Source organism: Octopus bimaculoides, chromosome 4 (assembly GCF_046866305.1).
Source record: "Octopus bimaculoides isolate indiv1 chromosome 4, ASM4686630v1, whole genome shotgun sequence".
NCBI lineage: Eukaryota > Metazoa > Mollusca > Cephalopoda > Octopoda > Octopodidae > Octopus > Octopus bimaculoides.
In genome coordinates this window covers 10,934,769-10,951,183 of record NC_142931.1, presented here as the reverse complement: position 1 = coordinate 10,951,183, position 16,415 = coordinate 10,934,769, and the positions used below count along the sequence as shown (strand labels likewise).

Genomic DNA, 16,415 nt, shown 5'->3' with positions numbered 1-16,415 from the left:
AAAAACATTCATGCTTTTGTTATGAGTATTAGTGACAAAGATCTGAGCTTTTGAGTTTTTGCTAGTAGAGCATTCACATGTAGTCAGGAGTTGTGATGTTCATGCCTTTCAGGGAACATTATAAACAAGGTATTTCTTATATAGCAAGAGGGAGTGAGTGCAGAGCAGAGAATGAGGAACAGAAGATTAGAAACAGAGATGAGTGAGAGTGACACTAGAGGAGTGTGTGTGTGTGTGTGTGTGTGTGTGTGTGTGTGTGTGTGTGTGTGTGTGTGTGTGTGTGTGTGCGCGTATAAGAGAGAGAAAGAGACAGACGGACAGATAAGACAGAGTGCCAGTTACAGGACTGATTTAGTTTTTGAGAACTAGAATTCATGAATGAAACAAACCTGCCAGTTGTTTTAGTTGGTTTGTAGATCAGACACAGAAATATTTATGGCAAAGGAGTTTTTAAGATCCTTCATCTCCTGATGCACCATTTAGCTTAACTACCAAAGAATTAGTGAGAGAACAATTGATAACAACTCGCAGCAAAAATCAGCATGGAATGGAGAAAAGTTCCTTCAGTTTAGAAGCTGATTGATATGGCTGTGTCTAAGATCAAGGTAAAATAATTACCAAGTAATGGTATGGGTAAATGGAAAAAATAATATATATATATTGAAAGTAAAACGGTATCTCTATAGAGAACACTATTATTCTGACATTCTTTGTTCTTGTAGACAAATAATATAGAATCTGGAAAAATTATACAGCTGGATTCAAAATCAAATGTAGATATTTATTCATGCTTTCTTTGTTTTCAAACTCTTTTAGAAGAAGATTTATTTCATGTTTAAATGGTTACAAATTCTTCCTCGTGCTTTTACACTACGATTGCTTGAGTAAACTTCTTTTAATCAGCATAGCGAACAGTTCTACTGTGACAACATGTTGCCAGGAAGAAAGTAAATGTATTGATAGATCAGTTCTTTGGTCACTGATGCAAATCAGACACCAATTACAAGAACATCCACAGGATGATATACCAAAACGTTTATGTATAAACATACGCATCGTTTCCGGTGGGTGAAACTTAGTTTATTCAAGAGGAATCTGCTGCTGTGTGAGTACTTAATTCCTAAAACATTGTAATAAATGGAAGCAATATAATAAATGTACACTTGACAGAGAAGGGCAAGGGGGAGGGGGGAGGAGGAAAACACAGAGTTTTGTGCTTGTGTGTGTGTGTGTCTATTTAGTTATTTTACTAGAAATCTCCTTGACATGTTTTATTTATTGTTCACTCTATTACCTATGAATTCTTCACAAAAAATTTCTCACAGCCAAAAGGAAAATCCTACAGAATGATAGATAGATAGATAGATAGATAGATAGATAGATAGATAGATAGATAGAGAGAGATAGGGAGAGAGAGATCTTGACAGACGATATTCTATATCTGACACAAAGATATACATGTGTGCGTATGTGTATATATATATATATATATAATGTGATGTAGGTTAGGTTAATTTGTATCTGACATAAAACTGGTAATTTTAGTAGGAAAGTAATCTACCATGAAGCTTCAAACTCTGCTGGTAAGTCATACATCAAAAGGTGGCAGCCAAAACAAACGTAGCATAGAGATTTTCGAACACAAAAACAATTGCCAGGGTCAGATTTAGCAAACAAAATCATGCTAAGAATTGTTGCTGTAACTTCAGGTGCAAGTGACACTCACCCGGCCAATTAGATGCATTGCCTAAACAAGATTGTCTCCAGTAACCGATTCCACAAGATCTTATTATGCTTAAATAGCAGTCAGTTGGTGCCTGGTGTCCTAAAACACAGTGGTTATATATGACAATGAGTAAGGAACATGTTCAATACTTCAATTTATATTGATAACATATAGGGGAAAAGAAAACAAAAAAAAAACAAAGTCAATACCATGCGTTCATTAGCATAGCTTTCACAGGTCCTATGAGACACAATCAAATTAAATTTTTGTTTCTTAAAATTGTACAATTAAGTAATCAAGGGTAATTGATAACTTAAAAGTACAAATAATTATACAAGATGATAATTTGTGGTGATGAGTTGAGTGATCAAAGGAGTTGGGTTAATTCTATTGAGAAATTGAGATTGTATTTATCTGGCGATATATCATCACCACAAGGTACCTGTAAAGAAACTTTACAACTTCACACACAGAAACATAATTCATTCTTGAAGAAAGATAACAAGGTTTGTAGAAAGGTTTTTAAAGGTTATCAGCTCGTTTCCTTCTAAAAGTAAGGTTTTACAACAAAAGAAATCAAAACACTGATAAAATGTAAAATAACATAAATGTTAACTGGCTCAGTACCTGATAAAAAAAAAAAAAAATAATAATAATAATAATAATAATAATAATAATAATAATAATGATGATGATGATGATAATAATAATAATAATAATAATAATAATAAATAAGGAATACTAAATAATGAGATTTTGGAACTTTTCTCTGTGATTGGGTCAACTACTCAAAAACCATGGAAAATTATATTTATATTGTAACAATATAAAAGATATTCTGTAGAAGATTATCAACATAAAGGTATGACTAAATCTTTTGCCTGTTCAAAGAATTTTCAGAAGTTTGTTCTAAACGTCCATGTTTGTTTTTAGTCTTTGTTTTGCACGTTCTGAGAAATGTAAGGCTTTCCTTTCGTAAATTCCAAGTTACTCTGGTTGGTTGAAAAACAAAGTGGGAATGTGCATCATATACGATGCATGGATGCCAGGGAAATGGATAAACATCAACAATGCAAATATTTTACAATTGGAAAAGCTATTTATGTGAGGTGGGTTGGATTTTGTGGGTCTTATGAGATTGTCGAGGTTAATGCCATCAAAGTTGCATTTCAGTTTCTGCAAGTCAACACATGTGAGAAAGATATGAGAAGGGAGGAGATACCGGAGGGCCGATATTTCAAGAAGGAAGAACAGGACCTAGAGGGGGAGGGGGTACTCAGTACGGGTGATGACAGGACGAAAAAGGAATAGCTTTGGAAGAGGTACATGATCAGGCAGATCTAAGGAACAGAGGTCATTATAGAATTATATGGGACGGTATACTCTGAAGAGGACTTTACAAACATCATATCCAGCAAAGAGTTCTAACCAACCCATGTTACGAAGTACTACTTTATTGATCCTTTGAAATAACGAAAAACAAAGTCGACACAGATCATAAATGAAAACTGAATGGTAGACAATGGTAAACTAAAACAGCATGAAATATTGTTTTTTTTTTTTAAAACCAGCTTGTTCTGGAGAAATTCTTTTTCAGCAAACTCACATATAAACTCTCTCTCTCACACACACACACATGTGCACAACATCTTGCTATATATATATAGTGTGTGTATATATATATACATATATATATATATATATATATATATATATATATATATAATGTGTGTATATATATATATATATATATGTGTGTGTGTGTGTATATATATGTATATATAATGTGTGTATATATGTGTGTATATATATATATATGTGTGTATGTGTATTTTATATATATATATATATATATATATACACACACACACACACACACACACACATACATACACACACACACACACACAACAGCTGTTGGAAGTTTTGAAATAACCTTGAAGTCAATTATCCAACACCTTGACATTGCAACTACAAAAAGTGCATTCATGTATGTGTGTGTGTGTGTGTGTGTGTGTGTGTGTGTGTGTGTGTGTGTGTATACATGCATATACATTTATGCACACAGATGCGTGTCTATAAATACATACATATATCTACATGGTTTCTCAACAATTTAGAAATAGTAAATTAAACATGTAACAAAAAAAAAAAAGAGGTGGCGGGGGGGGGGGACATTAGTCCTAAATACATAGTGTGGTCTTAGAATAAAAGGCAAGATGATTAAATCATCATCATCATCATCTAGTGTTTTAAATCTGGGTTTTGTCCTCGTTAACAGGGATGGCCAGATCTACCTCAGTGCCACCACAACCCCCCTTATGCCACCTCGCCTTCTTGCCTAGTTTTGGACGTCCTCCATTCTCAAGCTGACCCTCCAAATCTCCCCCTCCACATTTTCCTCGGTCTACCTCGCTTTCAGGGTCCATTTACCTCAAACTCAAGCACCCTCCTCAAAACATGCTCCTCATCCCTCCTCAGCACATGACCATACCCCCCACACTCCATTCACCCTTGCCAGCCTTACCCTTTCCACCGATTCCTCCAACCGCAGCACCCGCATCAAGTCATCACTCCTCCTCATGACAGCACGATCAAAGAAGCTAGAATATTTTTGATCACAGGTCTACCGGATCAAGGATGACCTGGTGCAAAACACCACCAACAAAACGTTTAGCTTGTACAGAGCAGTTTTATTTTTAACAGTGCTTGTCTATATTTAACCACATGCCTTCTTCATCTCCGTTCCTTCATTCTGATTCTTGTCAAGAGCTTGTCAGGTAATGCTTACAAGAAAACAACTTATTTTGGGTACAGGAAGTTTGGAATTACTAGAAATACTCAGCTGTGTTTCTTTCTGAAAGGTAATAGCATATACATGTAAGCATATCACACGCACAAAGATATATACCCCCCCCCCCCCAACACACACATCTATACTCATACCCATACCACAAAAACATATTCCCCCACACACATGCACACAAATATCCATACACAAGTAACTCCCAAACATCTACACACATAGATATATCCACACACACACACACCATGCACGCACGCACACAGGTGCAGGCATGGCGGTAAGGCAAAAAGTTTCCTTCCCGACCACTTGGTTCCAGGTTCAGTCCCACTGCATGGCACTTTGGGAAAATGTCTTCCACTATAACCTTGTTTCAACTAAAGCCTTGAGAACAGATTTGGTAGACGGAAACTGAAAGAAGCCTGTCGTGCATCATCATCATCATTTCACGTCCGTTTTTCATGCTGGCATGGGTTGGACTGTTTGACATGGAGCTGGCCAAACTCCAATATGTGTTTGTGTGTGTGTGACTTTACGTCTGTGTTTGTCCCCCACCACCACTTGACAACCGGTGTTGGTATCTTTAAGTCCCAGTAACTTACCAGTTCAGCAGAAGAGACTGATACAATATAAACCAGGCTTTAATAGAAAAAAATAAGTATTGGGGACACTTCGTTCAACTAAACTTCTTTAAGGAGGTGCCCCAGCATGGGGGAAGCGAAATGATTGAAAGAAGTACAAGAGAAAAAGATTCCTAGTACCCTCATTAAAACTACACTTCAGATACAATATAGGCACAGGAGTGGCTGTGTGGTAAGTAGCTTGCTTGCCAACCACATGATCCTAGGTTCATTCCCACTGCGTGTCAACTTGGGCGTCTTCTACTTTCGCCTCAGACCAACAAAAGCCTTATAGGTGGATTTGGTAGATGGAAACTGAAAGAAACCCATCGTATATATATATATATATATATATATATGTGTGTGTGTGTGTGTGTGTGTGTGTGTGTGTGTGTGTGTGTGTGTGTGTGTGTGTGTGTGTGTGTGTATATGTGTTTGTCCCCACAGCATCATTTGACAACCGATGCTGGTGTGTTTACGTCCCAGTCACTTAGCAGTTCGACAAAAGAGAACCAATAGAATAAGTACTAGGCTTACAAAGAATAAGTCCTGGGGTCGATTTGTTGGACTAAAGGTGGTGCACCAGCATGGCCACAGTCACACGACTGAAACAAGTAAAAGAATAAAAGAATTGATAATACAGTTCTATATTTAAAAGATGAGGAATTATGTACTTTATTCACATAATTTACATTTGACAGATATTTGTCCTCATCTTGTTTGTTGTTAACGTGTTTCAGCTGATATGCCCTACAAGCCTTCATCAGGTGTCTTGGGGAAATTTCGAACCTGGGTTCTCATTCTTAAGGTATTTTTCATTATTATTATTATTATTATTATTATTATTATTGTTATTATCATCATTATTATTATTCATGTCACTGCTTGGAATTGAACTCAGAATCTTGGGGTTAGCAGCCCACACCCTTAACCACTACGCCATATGCCCATGTTATGTTATGAACCTGTCTGTGAATCCAGACTTTGAACACAGAACCAATCTCAAATTTCAACTACTTCCTAAACAGATAATAATCTTGGCTGCTCTATAGATAGCAACTTCAATCTAGATACAATATAGTGACGACAATGAGATACAAACCACCGGCTCTTCAACTAATTCTATTGGACCGATTATTGATTTGGCCCACGAGCATTTTCAAACTTTTATTTGTATTAGCATAAATGTTAAGAACAGAATGCTTGCAGAAATTGCTTGAAGCTAAGAACAACTTTCTTTTATTCTTTTACTTGTTTCAGTCATTTGACTGTGGCCATGCTAGAGCACCGCCTTTAGTCAAGCAAATCAACCCCAGGACTTATTTTTTGCAAGCCTTGTACTTATTCTATTGGGTCTCTTTTGCCCAACCGCTAAGTTACGGAGACGTAAACACAACAGCATTAGTTCTCAAGCGACGTTGGGGAACAAACACAGACACACAAACATATACACACACACATACATATATATATATATGTATATATATACACACATATATGATGGGCTTCTTTCAGGTTCCGTCTACCAAATCCACTCACAAGGCTTTGGTCAGCCCGAGACTACAGTAAAAGACACTTGCCCAATGTGCCACTCCAAGAGTGTAGTGGGTGCTTTTTATGTATCACCAGCACAGGAGCCAGTCAGGTGGCACTGGCATCAACCATGTTCGGAAGGTGCTTTTTACGTGCCACCGGCACTGGGAGCCAGTCAGGTGGTACTGGCATCAACCATCGTTTGAATGGTGCTTTTTACATGCCACCGGCACAGAGGCCAGTCAGGTGGCACTGGCATCAACCCTCGTTTGAATGGTGCTTTTTACATGCCACCGGCACAGAGGCCAGTCAGGTGGCACTGGTATCGACCACATTCGGACGGTGCTTATTATGTACCACTGGCACGGGGAGCCAGTCAGGTGGTACTGGCATCGACCCTTGCTTGAATGGTGCTTTTTATGTGCTACCAGCAGGGGTGCCAGTCAGGCAGCATTGGCATCAACCACAACTACAATTTCCATTTTGATTTTGATCTTGATTTGATTTTGATTTTACTTGACTCAATAGGTCTCTTTCAAGTGCAGTGTATTGCCCGATGATTCAAGGGTACTTTTAAATGGGCTGGTTATGCAACACTGGTATAAATACAGTAAAACATAACAAAAAGTAGGATCCAATTCAAGGACCTAGTCTTCAGCAATATTACAGTTGGAGTAAAGTGATAAATAAAGTTAAAGTTTTAAATACGTGAACTTATAAGGAATTTGTCAGTGTCAAACTGAGATAAAATATTTCTGTCTTCACTGAGAGATTTCTTTTCATTAAACCAAAACATGAAAGGTGAAGTGTTAAAAATCATTGATAAATTTAATAATATCATTTCCCCAAGGATTTTCGAACTTTATTGCGATTGCTGTTTATCAAGAAGAAAATCAATAAGTATTTTCATGTTATTCTCAAAAAGTCCAAGAAATCCTGCATGGAATAACAAATAGCAGATTAACAAGAATTACTACAAAATATCAATTTTGAAGTCCCATGGATTGATCAGGAGTAAAGAACAAGCAAATGAAAGCTCTCTTCAGATTTAAATCTGACATCTATGCGTTTCTATCTATACACACACACACACGTGTATGTGTATGCGTGTGTTTATACCTAATCATCATGATATCATGGCTTCAAAAACAGATTGATTTTTTTTTACATTTTGTGATGGTGGAAGAGAACAATGGTAGAATCTCAACAATTCATTGGGTTGTTTACAGATTTGGTTCTATCTGTGCACTACTCAAAGTGTCGATATATATCAATAACCAACAAACTCAGCTAACCACCCCCCTCTCTAATTTGATTTCCATAGATGTACTTTCTATTTTGTATAGAAAGAATGTTCAACCATATGTGTGTGTGTGTGTGTGTGTGTGTGTATGTGTATGTGTATATATATATATATATATATATATATATATATATATATGTATGTATATGGGTTATTTTGGTTGGTATTTTTCATTGTAAGCCCCTGTTATTTGTATCAGGTTCATGAAAAAATAAATAAATAAAATGAATATAAGGAAAAAAAATGATTAGGTTTCCTCTAATTAATTCCCATTTGTAAAGTACATTGGACAGTATTATCTGAGAGTCTTGCTAATTATTAAATTACAAAATGGTAAGATGAACAATTCATTAATTTTACTCTGTCTAATAATTCTAAAAACAGATAGACAAGGAGGCAGTTTTATAAAACTTTATTCCCACATCATCATCGTCTCACAACTATACAACACACAGACACAATTATGCAACATTCCAACACTGTTTCGTAGCTATCCACAATTTAACATACTAACTCACAACACACCAGTACTTCTTTACTCCTCACAAACCATACAACCACTAACAATGCCTCATAAGACACAATTACCCGATTGGTCCCGTGCCAGGGGCACGTAAAAAGCAACCATTCAAGCATGGTCGATGCCAGTGCCGGCTGACTGGTCCTGTGCTGGTGGCATGTAAAAAGCACCATTCGAGCATGGTCGATGCCAGTGCCGGCTGACTGGTCCTGTGCTGGTGGCATGTAAAAAGCAACCATTCAAGCATGGTCGATGCCAGTGCCGGCTGACTGGTCCTGTGCTGGTGGCATGTAAAAAGCACCATTCGAGCATGGTCGATGCCAGTGCCACTTGACTGGCTCCTGTGCCAGTGGCATGTAAAAAGCACCATTCAAGCATGGTCGATGCCAGTGCCGGCTGACTGGTCCTGTGCTGGTGGCATGTAAAAAGCACCATTCGAGCATGGTCGATGCCAGTGCCACTTGACTGGCTCCTGTGCCAGTGGCATGTAAAAAGCACCATTCGAGCATGGTCGATGCCAGTGCCGGCTGACTGGTCCTGTGCCAGTGGCATGTGAAAAGCACCATTCGAGCATGGTCGATGCCAGTGCCACTTGACTGGCTCCTGTGCCAGTGGCATGTAAAAAGCACCATTCAAGCATGATTGATGCAGTGCTGGCTGACCAGTGGCATGTAAAAAGCACCCACTACACTCTTGGAGTGGTTGGCATTAGGAAGGACATCCAGCTGTAGAAACATTGCCAGATCGGATTGGAGCCTAGTGCATCCTTCTGGCTTGCCAGTCCTCAGTCAAACTGTCCAACCCATGCCAGCATGGAAAGCAGATGTTAAACAATGACGATGATGATGATTTCATAAAGCTTTACCACATCAAACGAACACTTTCTTACAACTCCTTAAGATTCAAATATTACATTATCAAATAACACCACCTTACATCTTAACATCACAATGCTATCTTAGATCACTGCTAAATATTATATGTTATTCACTATACCATGGAGGTTCTTTCTCACACGAAATACAAAAGAAATCCATAAAAGAAACACTGATCTTTGAGAACAAAGTCTTTAGTTTATGACTAACTCCTGTTGGTACATGTTTAACTGGCACTAGATCATCTTAGTGAATGTGTCAGAAACACAGAAAAATTCATATCAATTCTATAATACTTTGGTTGATATCTACAAAGAGAATGGAATGGATCAGTAAAACAGCTTTCAAAAGCTGAACAGAATGTGTATGAAGTCTCATAAAACACATCCAAGCTTTTTGTAAAGAGTGAAAATTCTTCCATATATTGTAGAAGTTATGAATACTGGAATAACAACAAATAATTTTCTGAGGCGTGGATCACAAGTGATTCTATCATTTGTAGTAGAGACATCATTTTCTTTTCCTCTTTTTTGTTTTTTATTTATCTTCTTTTACTTGATATCTGCCAAAATGGTCTGAACAAAACAAATCGATAGGTGATAGCCATCCATATATCAACACTGGTTGTAGCAGTCGACAGTAAAGTCACATTGGTTAAATCAGTATGTCAAGATTTATCTTTCAAACATGGCAAATCTCTGCGCCCTTACAATGTCACTGCCATACAATACCACATCAACAACACTACACAATATATTACATACCAGTCGGAGTGGTGTCCTCATCCAGGGCATAGCGTAGTGGATAAAGGTGCCAGTTAATGCAGTACAGTCACATAGAGTAAAGATTGCTTGCCAACATAACATGGCAGTCCTGGTTTAGGACTAATGTTGCAGTAATTTAGCCCCAGGAGACATCATATCCAGCTGGCTATATGACACAATCTGTGTCCTTATATTTTCGAACAAGGGAATCTAGCACCCCCACTCAGCTCAAAACAATATCTGTGTATCGCGATTTCTGGGTTATTTCACGATACACAGATATTGTTTTGAGCTGAGTGGGGGTGCTAGATTCCCTTGTTTGAAAATATAAGGATACAGTTCATGTCAATATGCTGTGCTTGAGAAGACCTGTTGAGTCAAGTGAAATCGTAGTGGTGGCCAATGCCAGTGCTGCCTGACTGGCACCTGTGCCAGTGGCACATAAAAAGCACCATTCAAGCATGACTGATGCCAGTGCTGCCTGACTGGCACCCGTGCTGGTGGCACGTAAAAAGCCCCATCCAAGAGTGGTCAATGCCAGTGCTGCCTGACTGGCACCTGTGCTGGTGGCACATAAAAAGTATCATTCGAGCATGGCCAATGCCAGTGCTGCCTGAATGGTACCCATGCCGGTTGCATGCAAAAAGCACCCACTACACTCTCAGAGTGGTTGGTGTTAGGAAGGGCATCCAACTGTAGAAACCTTGCCAGATCAGATTGGAGCCTGGTGCAACCTCTTGGCTTGCCAGTCCTCAGTTAGACCATCCAACCCATGTCAGCATGGAAAGCAGATGTTAAATGACAATGATGATGTAGTGCTAACAGCACCATCCAAGCGTGATCATCGCCAGAGCAGCTGTCTGGCTCCCATGTTGGTGACATGTAAAAAGCACCATTTGAGCGTGATCATTACCAGTGTTGCCTTACTGGCACGAAAAAACATTCGAGCGAGGTCGTTGCCAGTGCCACGTAAAAAACACCATTTTGAGCGTGGCTGTTGCCAGTACTGCCTGACTGGCCATTGTGCCGTTGACATGTAAAAAGCACTCAGTACACTCTCGGAGTGGTTGGCGTTAGGAAAGGCATCCAGCTGTAGAAACTCTGCCAGATCAGATTGGAGCCTGGTGCAGCCTTCTGGTTTGCCAGTCCTCAGTCAAATCGTCCAACCCATGCTAGCATGGAAAGCGGACGTTAAACGATGATGATGATGTATGTATGTATGTGAGTGACTATGTGAAAGTTGACATCCTACATCTTTGCTTCTCTAGTCTGAGCAAGACGATGATACGACATCTACAGTCCTTGTTGACATTAAGACTAAGTCACTCCACACATTCTAAAACATGGAATTTTAAAAAAAGTCCCTTACTTAAGAAACAGGTAAAGGTTGGTGACCGGAAGTAATCCTGACTGTAAAATCTTGCCACAACTAAATTCCTATCCAACCCATGCAAGCATGGAAAAACACACATTAAATGAACAAATAACTTGCAACATTATCACAGATACCTACATAATTCAGTATTATCATACCAGAGGGCTTGCAATACAATGTAATGACCAAGAAAGGAGACAGACGAGATGAAATGCCAATTACCAATGTTTTCAAAAATGTATAAAAAAAAAAAAAGCTATTTAAACTTCATGTAGTCATATTTCAGAGAAAAGAAAGAAAAAGAAAAACGAAGAAAAATTGAAATTTTACAAAGATATAGAATATTCAACTAATGAATGTGATTGAAATGGCTGTCGTTTTTATGGCAAGAATACAGTAGAATGTGCGTGTGTGTAATTTACTGAAGACAATCCAGTGGTCTGACACTCAGGAGTTTCCATAGCATATAGCCACTTCTTCAAGTCAGTCAAAATAGGCTCAGTCTGACTGGACTGAAGAGGTGGCCACAGAGTGTGTGTGTGTGTGTGTGTGTGTGTGTGTGTGTGTGTGTGTGCATAGACGCAGGCATGGCAGGTGTCTTCTGCTATAGCTTCAAGCCATCCAAAGCCTTGTGAGTGGATTTGGTAGACGGAAACTGAAAAGACGTGTCGTGTTTGTGTGTGTGTGTTTGTGTTTGTCCCTCACCACTGACTGACTGATAACCGGTGTTGGTGTGTTTACAGCCCCACAACCGAGTGCTTTGTCAAAAGAGACTATCAGAATGAGTACTAGACTTGTAAATAAATACTGGGATGATTCAATTAAAATCCTTGTAGGCAGTGCTCCAGCATGGCCACAGTCTAATGACTGAAATAGCTATAAAAATAAAACAATCTACATATACACACACACACATACACACATATATATCAGGGCTGTGCCACCTAGGTAGGCAAGGTAGGCAGTACCTACCCTGAATAAAATAGATTGATAACAACATTTTCCTTTCATGGCAAAATATGCACCTAATTCAATAAAATTATGAAGGTTACTCTAAGTACCATGCATAAAATGCAAAATATTTTATTCTTTTATAGATTAGGGACGTATAATTTGGCCCCGCCTTTCAATTTCAGTATTAAAATTACACATAGTACTGCTGTAGTACACATGCTGCGTACATTCCTACAACAACGTTTTCTTTATGCGCTATAAAGGCAAAAGTAAATCTGCCTCCAACTCAGTCATGCACCTGTGTTTTGCTTGTTTTTTTGTGTGTTTTACTACATAAAGGTTACCAAATGCCTACCCTGAGTAATTACAGATGGCACGTGCCTAATACATGCTCTTTCTCTCTCTCTCTCTCTCACACACACACACACAGATATATATAACAGTAAAACTATGAGAGCTAAAATCCTGTTCCATATCAATTACCAGTGGTTTACTTCTGGTGTCTTGTAGTTGTTACAAAGCACCAAGTCAGCTCTGATTGAACAAAAATATGTTCAAAGATATCCAGTCATGACTATGTACCTAGTCTGTGACCTTTCCCACTTTTCTCTAATCTGAAGCCCTGCAAAAGATTAAGGGCAAGGCCCTTCTTCTGTGACTTGAACGTAAAAAAAAAATTCACTCTGGCATCATTTTCCATTGTGTTTTTCAGTTTTGAAGATGGACGTTATCCTTTCGTTATTTAAATCTTAAGGATGTGATTTAAAGAAGGTTTAGCTGCAATTTCTTGCAGGGGTCAGCAACCACACAGAAGTTCTCTTGTTAGATCTCATATCCAAATTAGACAAAACTTTCAGAACTGCCATATATTCATGCTTACCATGTCATACTTTCCCAAAAAGTTAACCCATGATTCAGGGAAGGAACCAAAAGCAGTTTCCAAAAAGTTGATTTATATAACAATGGTAAGTCAAAGCTGCCAATTGTAAACTTGTATCTAAGTCAGCAGTCAAAAGAAAATTGATTTGTAGCAGAGAGAAGAATATTTATAATCTTCATAATATTGATTTCATTCTTCGACAAGGAAGTATAGTTAATTGACATCAGTGATTCTTCTTAAAGGAGGCAATGTACAGTCAAGTGACTCAACACCAACGTTATATCGCTTCATTTATTTTTACTCTAGCATTGGTTATAGATAGAATTAGACGGCGTGCCATGTTTCGCCTGTCTACTCACTATTGGGAATGGCATGAAGTGAAATGTACGAGTAAGCTAGGTGGCTCTCATTCCCTACTCTCTATCTCTCTCAGATACACCCCTTTCTTTTGGGTCATGTTTAACCCTTTAGCATTTAAAATAGGCAGAGCTAACCCAAACAGTCTACCAGTTTTATGTCTAAATTGGCCAGATCCCGCCTATCACACCTAACCTGCAATGTCATTCTAAAAATCTAAATGCTAAAGGGTTAAATATATTACATTTATGTCCCACAGGCCCATAAGGAAGCTTCTATGTGGTCAACCACCATTGTAGATAACAACCAACTCTGCTACAAATCATTGGATAATATCGTCCAATATATGCTTGAAGATAAGACTGGATCATCAGAGCTTAGAACACTTGATTATAAGGCAACTCAATCACAACTGGCTGAGTATCACACTATTACAACTATATTTATGAGACAAGTCATTCTCCAAAAACCATCATAATGTTATGCATTACATACTAATTCTTTGAGTCAAAATCCACTCAGGATTTACTTCAATAATCTAGGAAAATGTTAACACAGCAAATCTATGCTAATAAAATTTAAGATTAAAGCCAAAAAACCTTTTAAAAAATTTTAAGCAATGCAGATAAGAAGTTAAGCAAAATATTTAAGACGATTCTAATAAATACAAACAAGGACAAGATATTGTATTACTTTACATAAGTTACCATGCAAACCCATGCTAGCATGCGATTGCATGGCACACTTCCTGGCGCTAACCCTTATCTGTTTTTCAAGTAAAGAATATCTTTATTCTACAGATCTTTGAAACCATAGTGAAACAAGTCGTTACATCAGGATGTCAACATTTTCACTGCTGACTTTACCACAAGACTTTCTATCCAACACTCCGGCTTTATGTTTTCTAATTTAAAGACATCAGAGGAATTTATAAAGGGTCAATCAGTTGCTTAATCTGAGAGAGAGAGAGAGAGAGGGAGACAGAGACAGAGAGAGACAGAGAGAGACAGAGAAAGAGATAGAAATGAGTCAGCTCCTTCCCTGGTTGTTTGCATATTGTTGGCAGATGCTGGAGGAGATGCTAGCAGGGAATTTCAACATCTTTACTACAAAAAAATAATAAGCAAACAAGACAACTTTATGTAATCTCCCAACATGCTAAAAATAGCAGCCAAGGTGTCTTTAAATCACTCTCATCTTAAATAATGATGCAGTAAATAATGTATCTGAGATACTCTTGAAAAGATGGGATGATCATAATTGGAATGCTTCTCTTCTGAGCATAGGTTTACTTTATCAGGGCTGACCTGGGGCTAAATACCAGCAGCAGCAGCACCACCATCACCACCAAGAAAAATAGCTTTGCTTTCTTGCCAACACTTCATGCTTTCCACTTCCTTCTTCTTTCCTTATTCTACACTTTGATGATGTGAATGGTGATGATTAATCGTTAGCATGACAAATAAACTACCATCAATTAACATGATGAATGGATGCTGCATTTCGTAGAGAACTCAAAAAATGTTACGTCTGTGCACGTATGTGTGTGTGGATGCATGTGGGTGTATACACATGTATATACACACACACATAAGCCGTATAGTTTCAAAGAAATATGAATGAATTCCAAAGCACCTACTGCATGGAGAACTGTTGTTGTTGTTGGTACTCCATCGCTTACGACGTCGAGGGTTCCAGTTGATCCGATCAACAGAACAGCCTGCTCGTGAAATTAACGTGCAAATGGCTGAGCACTCCACAGACACGTGTACCCTTAACGTAGTTCTCAGGGAGATTCAGCGTGACACAGTGTGACAAGGCTGACCCCTTGAATTATAGGCACAACAGAAACAGGAAGTAAGAGTGAGAGAAAGTTGTGGTGAAAGAGTACAGCAGGGTTCGCCACCATCCCCTGCCGGAGCCTCGTGGAGCTTTAGGTGTTTTCGCTCAATAAACACTCACAATGCCCAGTCTGGGAATCGAAACCACGATCCTAAGACCGTGAGTCTGCTGCCCTAACCACTGGGTCATTGCGCCACCACGCATGGAGCACTATATTCTAGGAACAGATCCTACCTCTTTCTAAATTGACACAATGAGACAAAGACTGGCCTCAACATTGTTTTAACATCCACTTTTCTATGCTTTCATAAGTTGAACAGAATTTGGATCTTTTTTAAAACGGGGGGCCACATTTTTCATTAACGAAACACTTTGAAACTTGGAACACTGGTAGAATGGGTCATATAAAACATCTTTTTCTCTTAGTCTTCTTTAAAAAAAAAGAAATCCATAAATTATTCCATGTTAAAGTTGTCGTATTTCTGTAATTTCAACCAATCACTGACGTCCATTCAGCCGATATACATTAAGTGCCGACTACATAAACAAACGATTCTGAAACAATTAATCCTAACCCTAACCCTAACTCTAACCCTAACCCTAGGGTTAGGGTTAGGGTTAGGGTTAAAGCAAATTTAAAATGAAAAAAGCAAATAAAACGAAGAATCGTTTGTTTATGTAGTCGACACTTAATGTATATCGACTGAATGGACGTCAGTGATTGGTTGAAATTATCGAAATAAGACAATTTTTTACATGAAATAAATTCGAATACAAAAATATTTTTCTGTTCTATAACACAAAATAGATAAGTATACGAAGTTTGAAAGTCTTTCGGTACCAAAAACACTACGTAAAACATT

At 38.2% G+C, this 16,415-nt stretch overlaps 1 protein-coding gene across 50 annotated transcripts in view; it reads right to left on the bottom strand.

The window, feature by feature from the left end:
• Nucleotides 1-16,415, bottom strand: part of LOC106872181 (membrane-associated guanylate kinase, WW and PDZ domain-containing protein 1) — a 668,717-nt gene that overhangs the window by 608,513 nt on the left and 43,789 nt on the right. For 30 of the 50 annotated variants that reach the window (XR_016241362.1, XR_016241361.1, XR_016241363.1 and 27 more), the window contains exon 2: nucleotides 1,727-1,825. The exons of the other annotated variants lie outside the window; for them this stretch is intronic. Coding sequence is in view for 24 of the 30 variants with exons in the window: in XM_089350230.1 (XP_089206356.1) it covers nucleotides 1,727-1,825 (99 nt within the window). In the remaining 6 variants the exon portion in view is untranslated. The remainder of the gene's footprint in view (nucleotides 1-1,726; nucleotides 1,826-16,415) is intronic. 50 annotated transcript variants of the gene reach the window in all.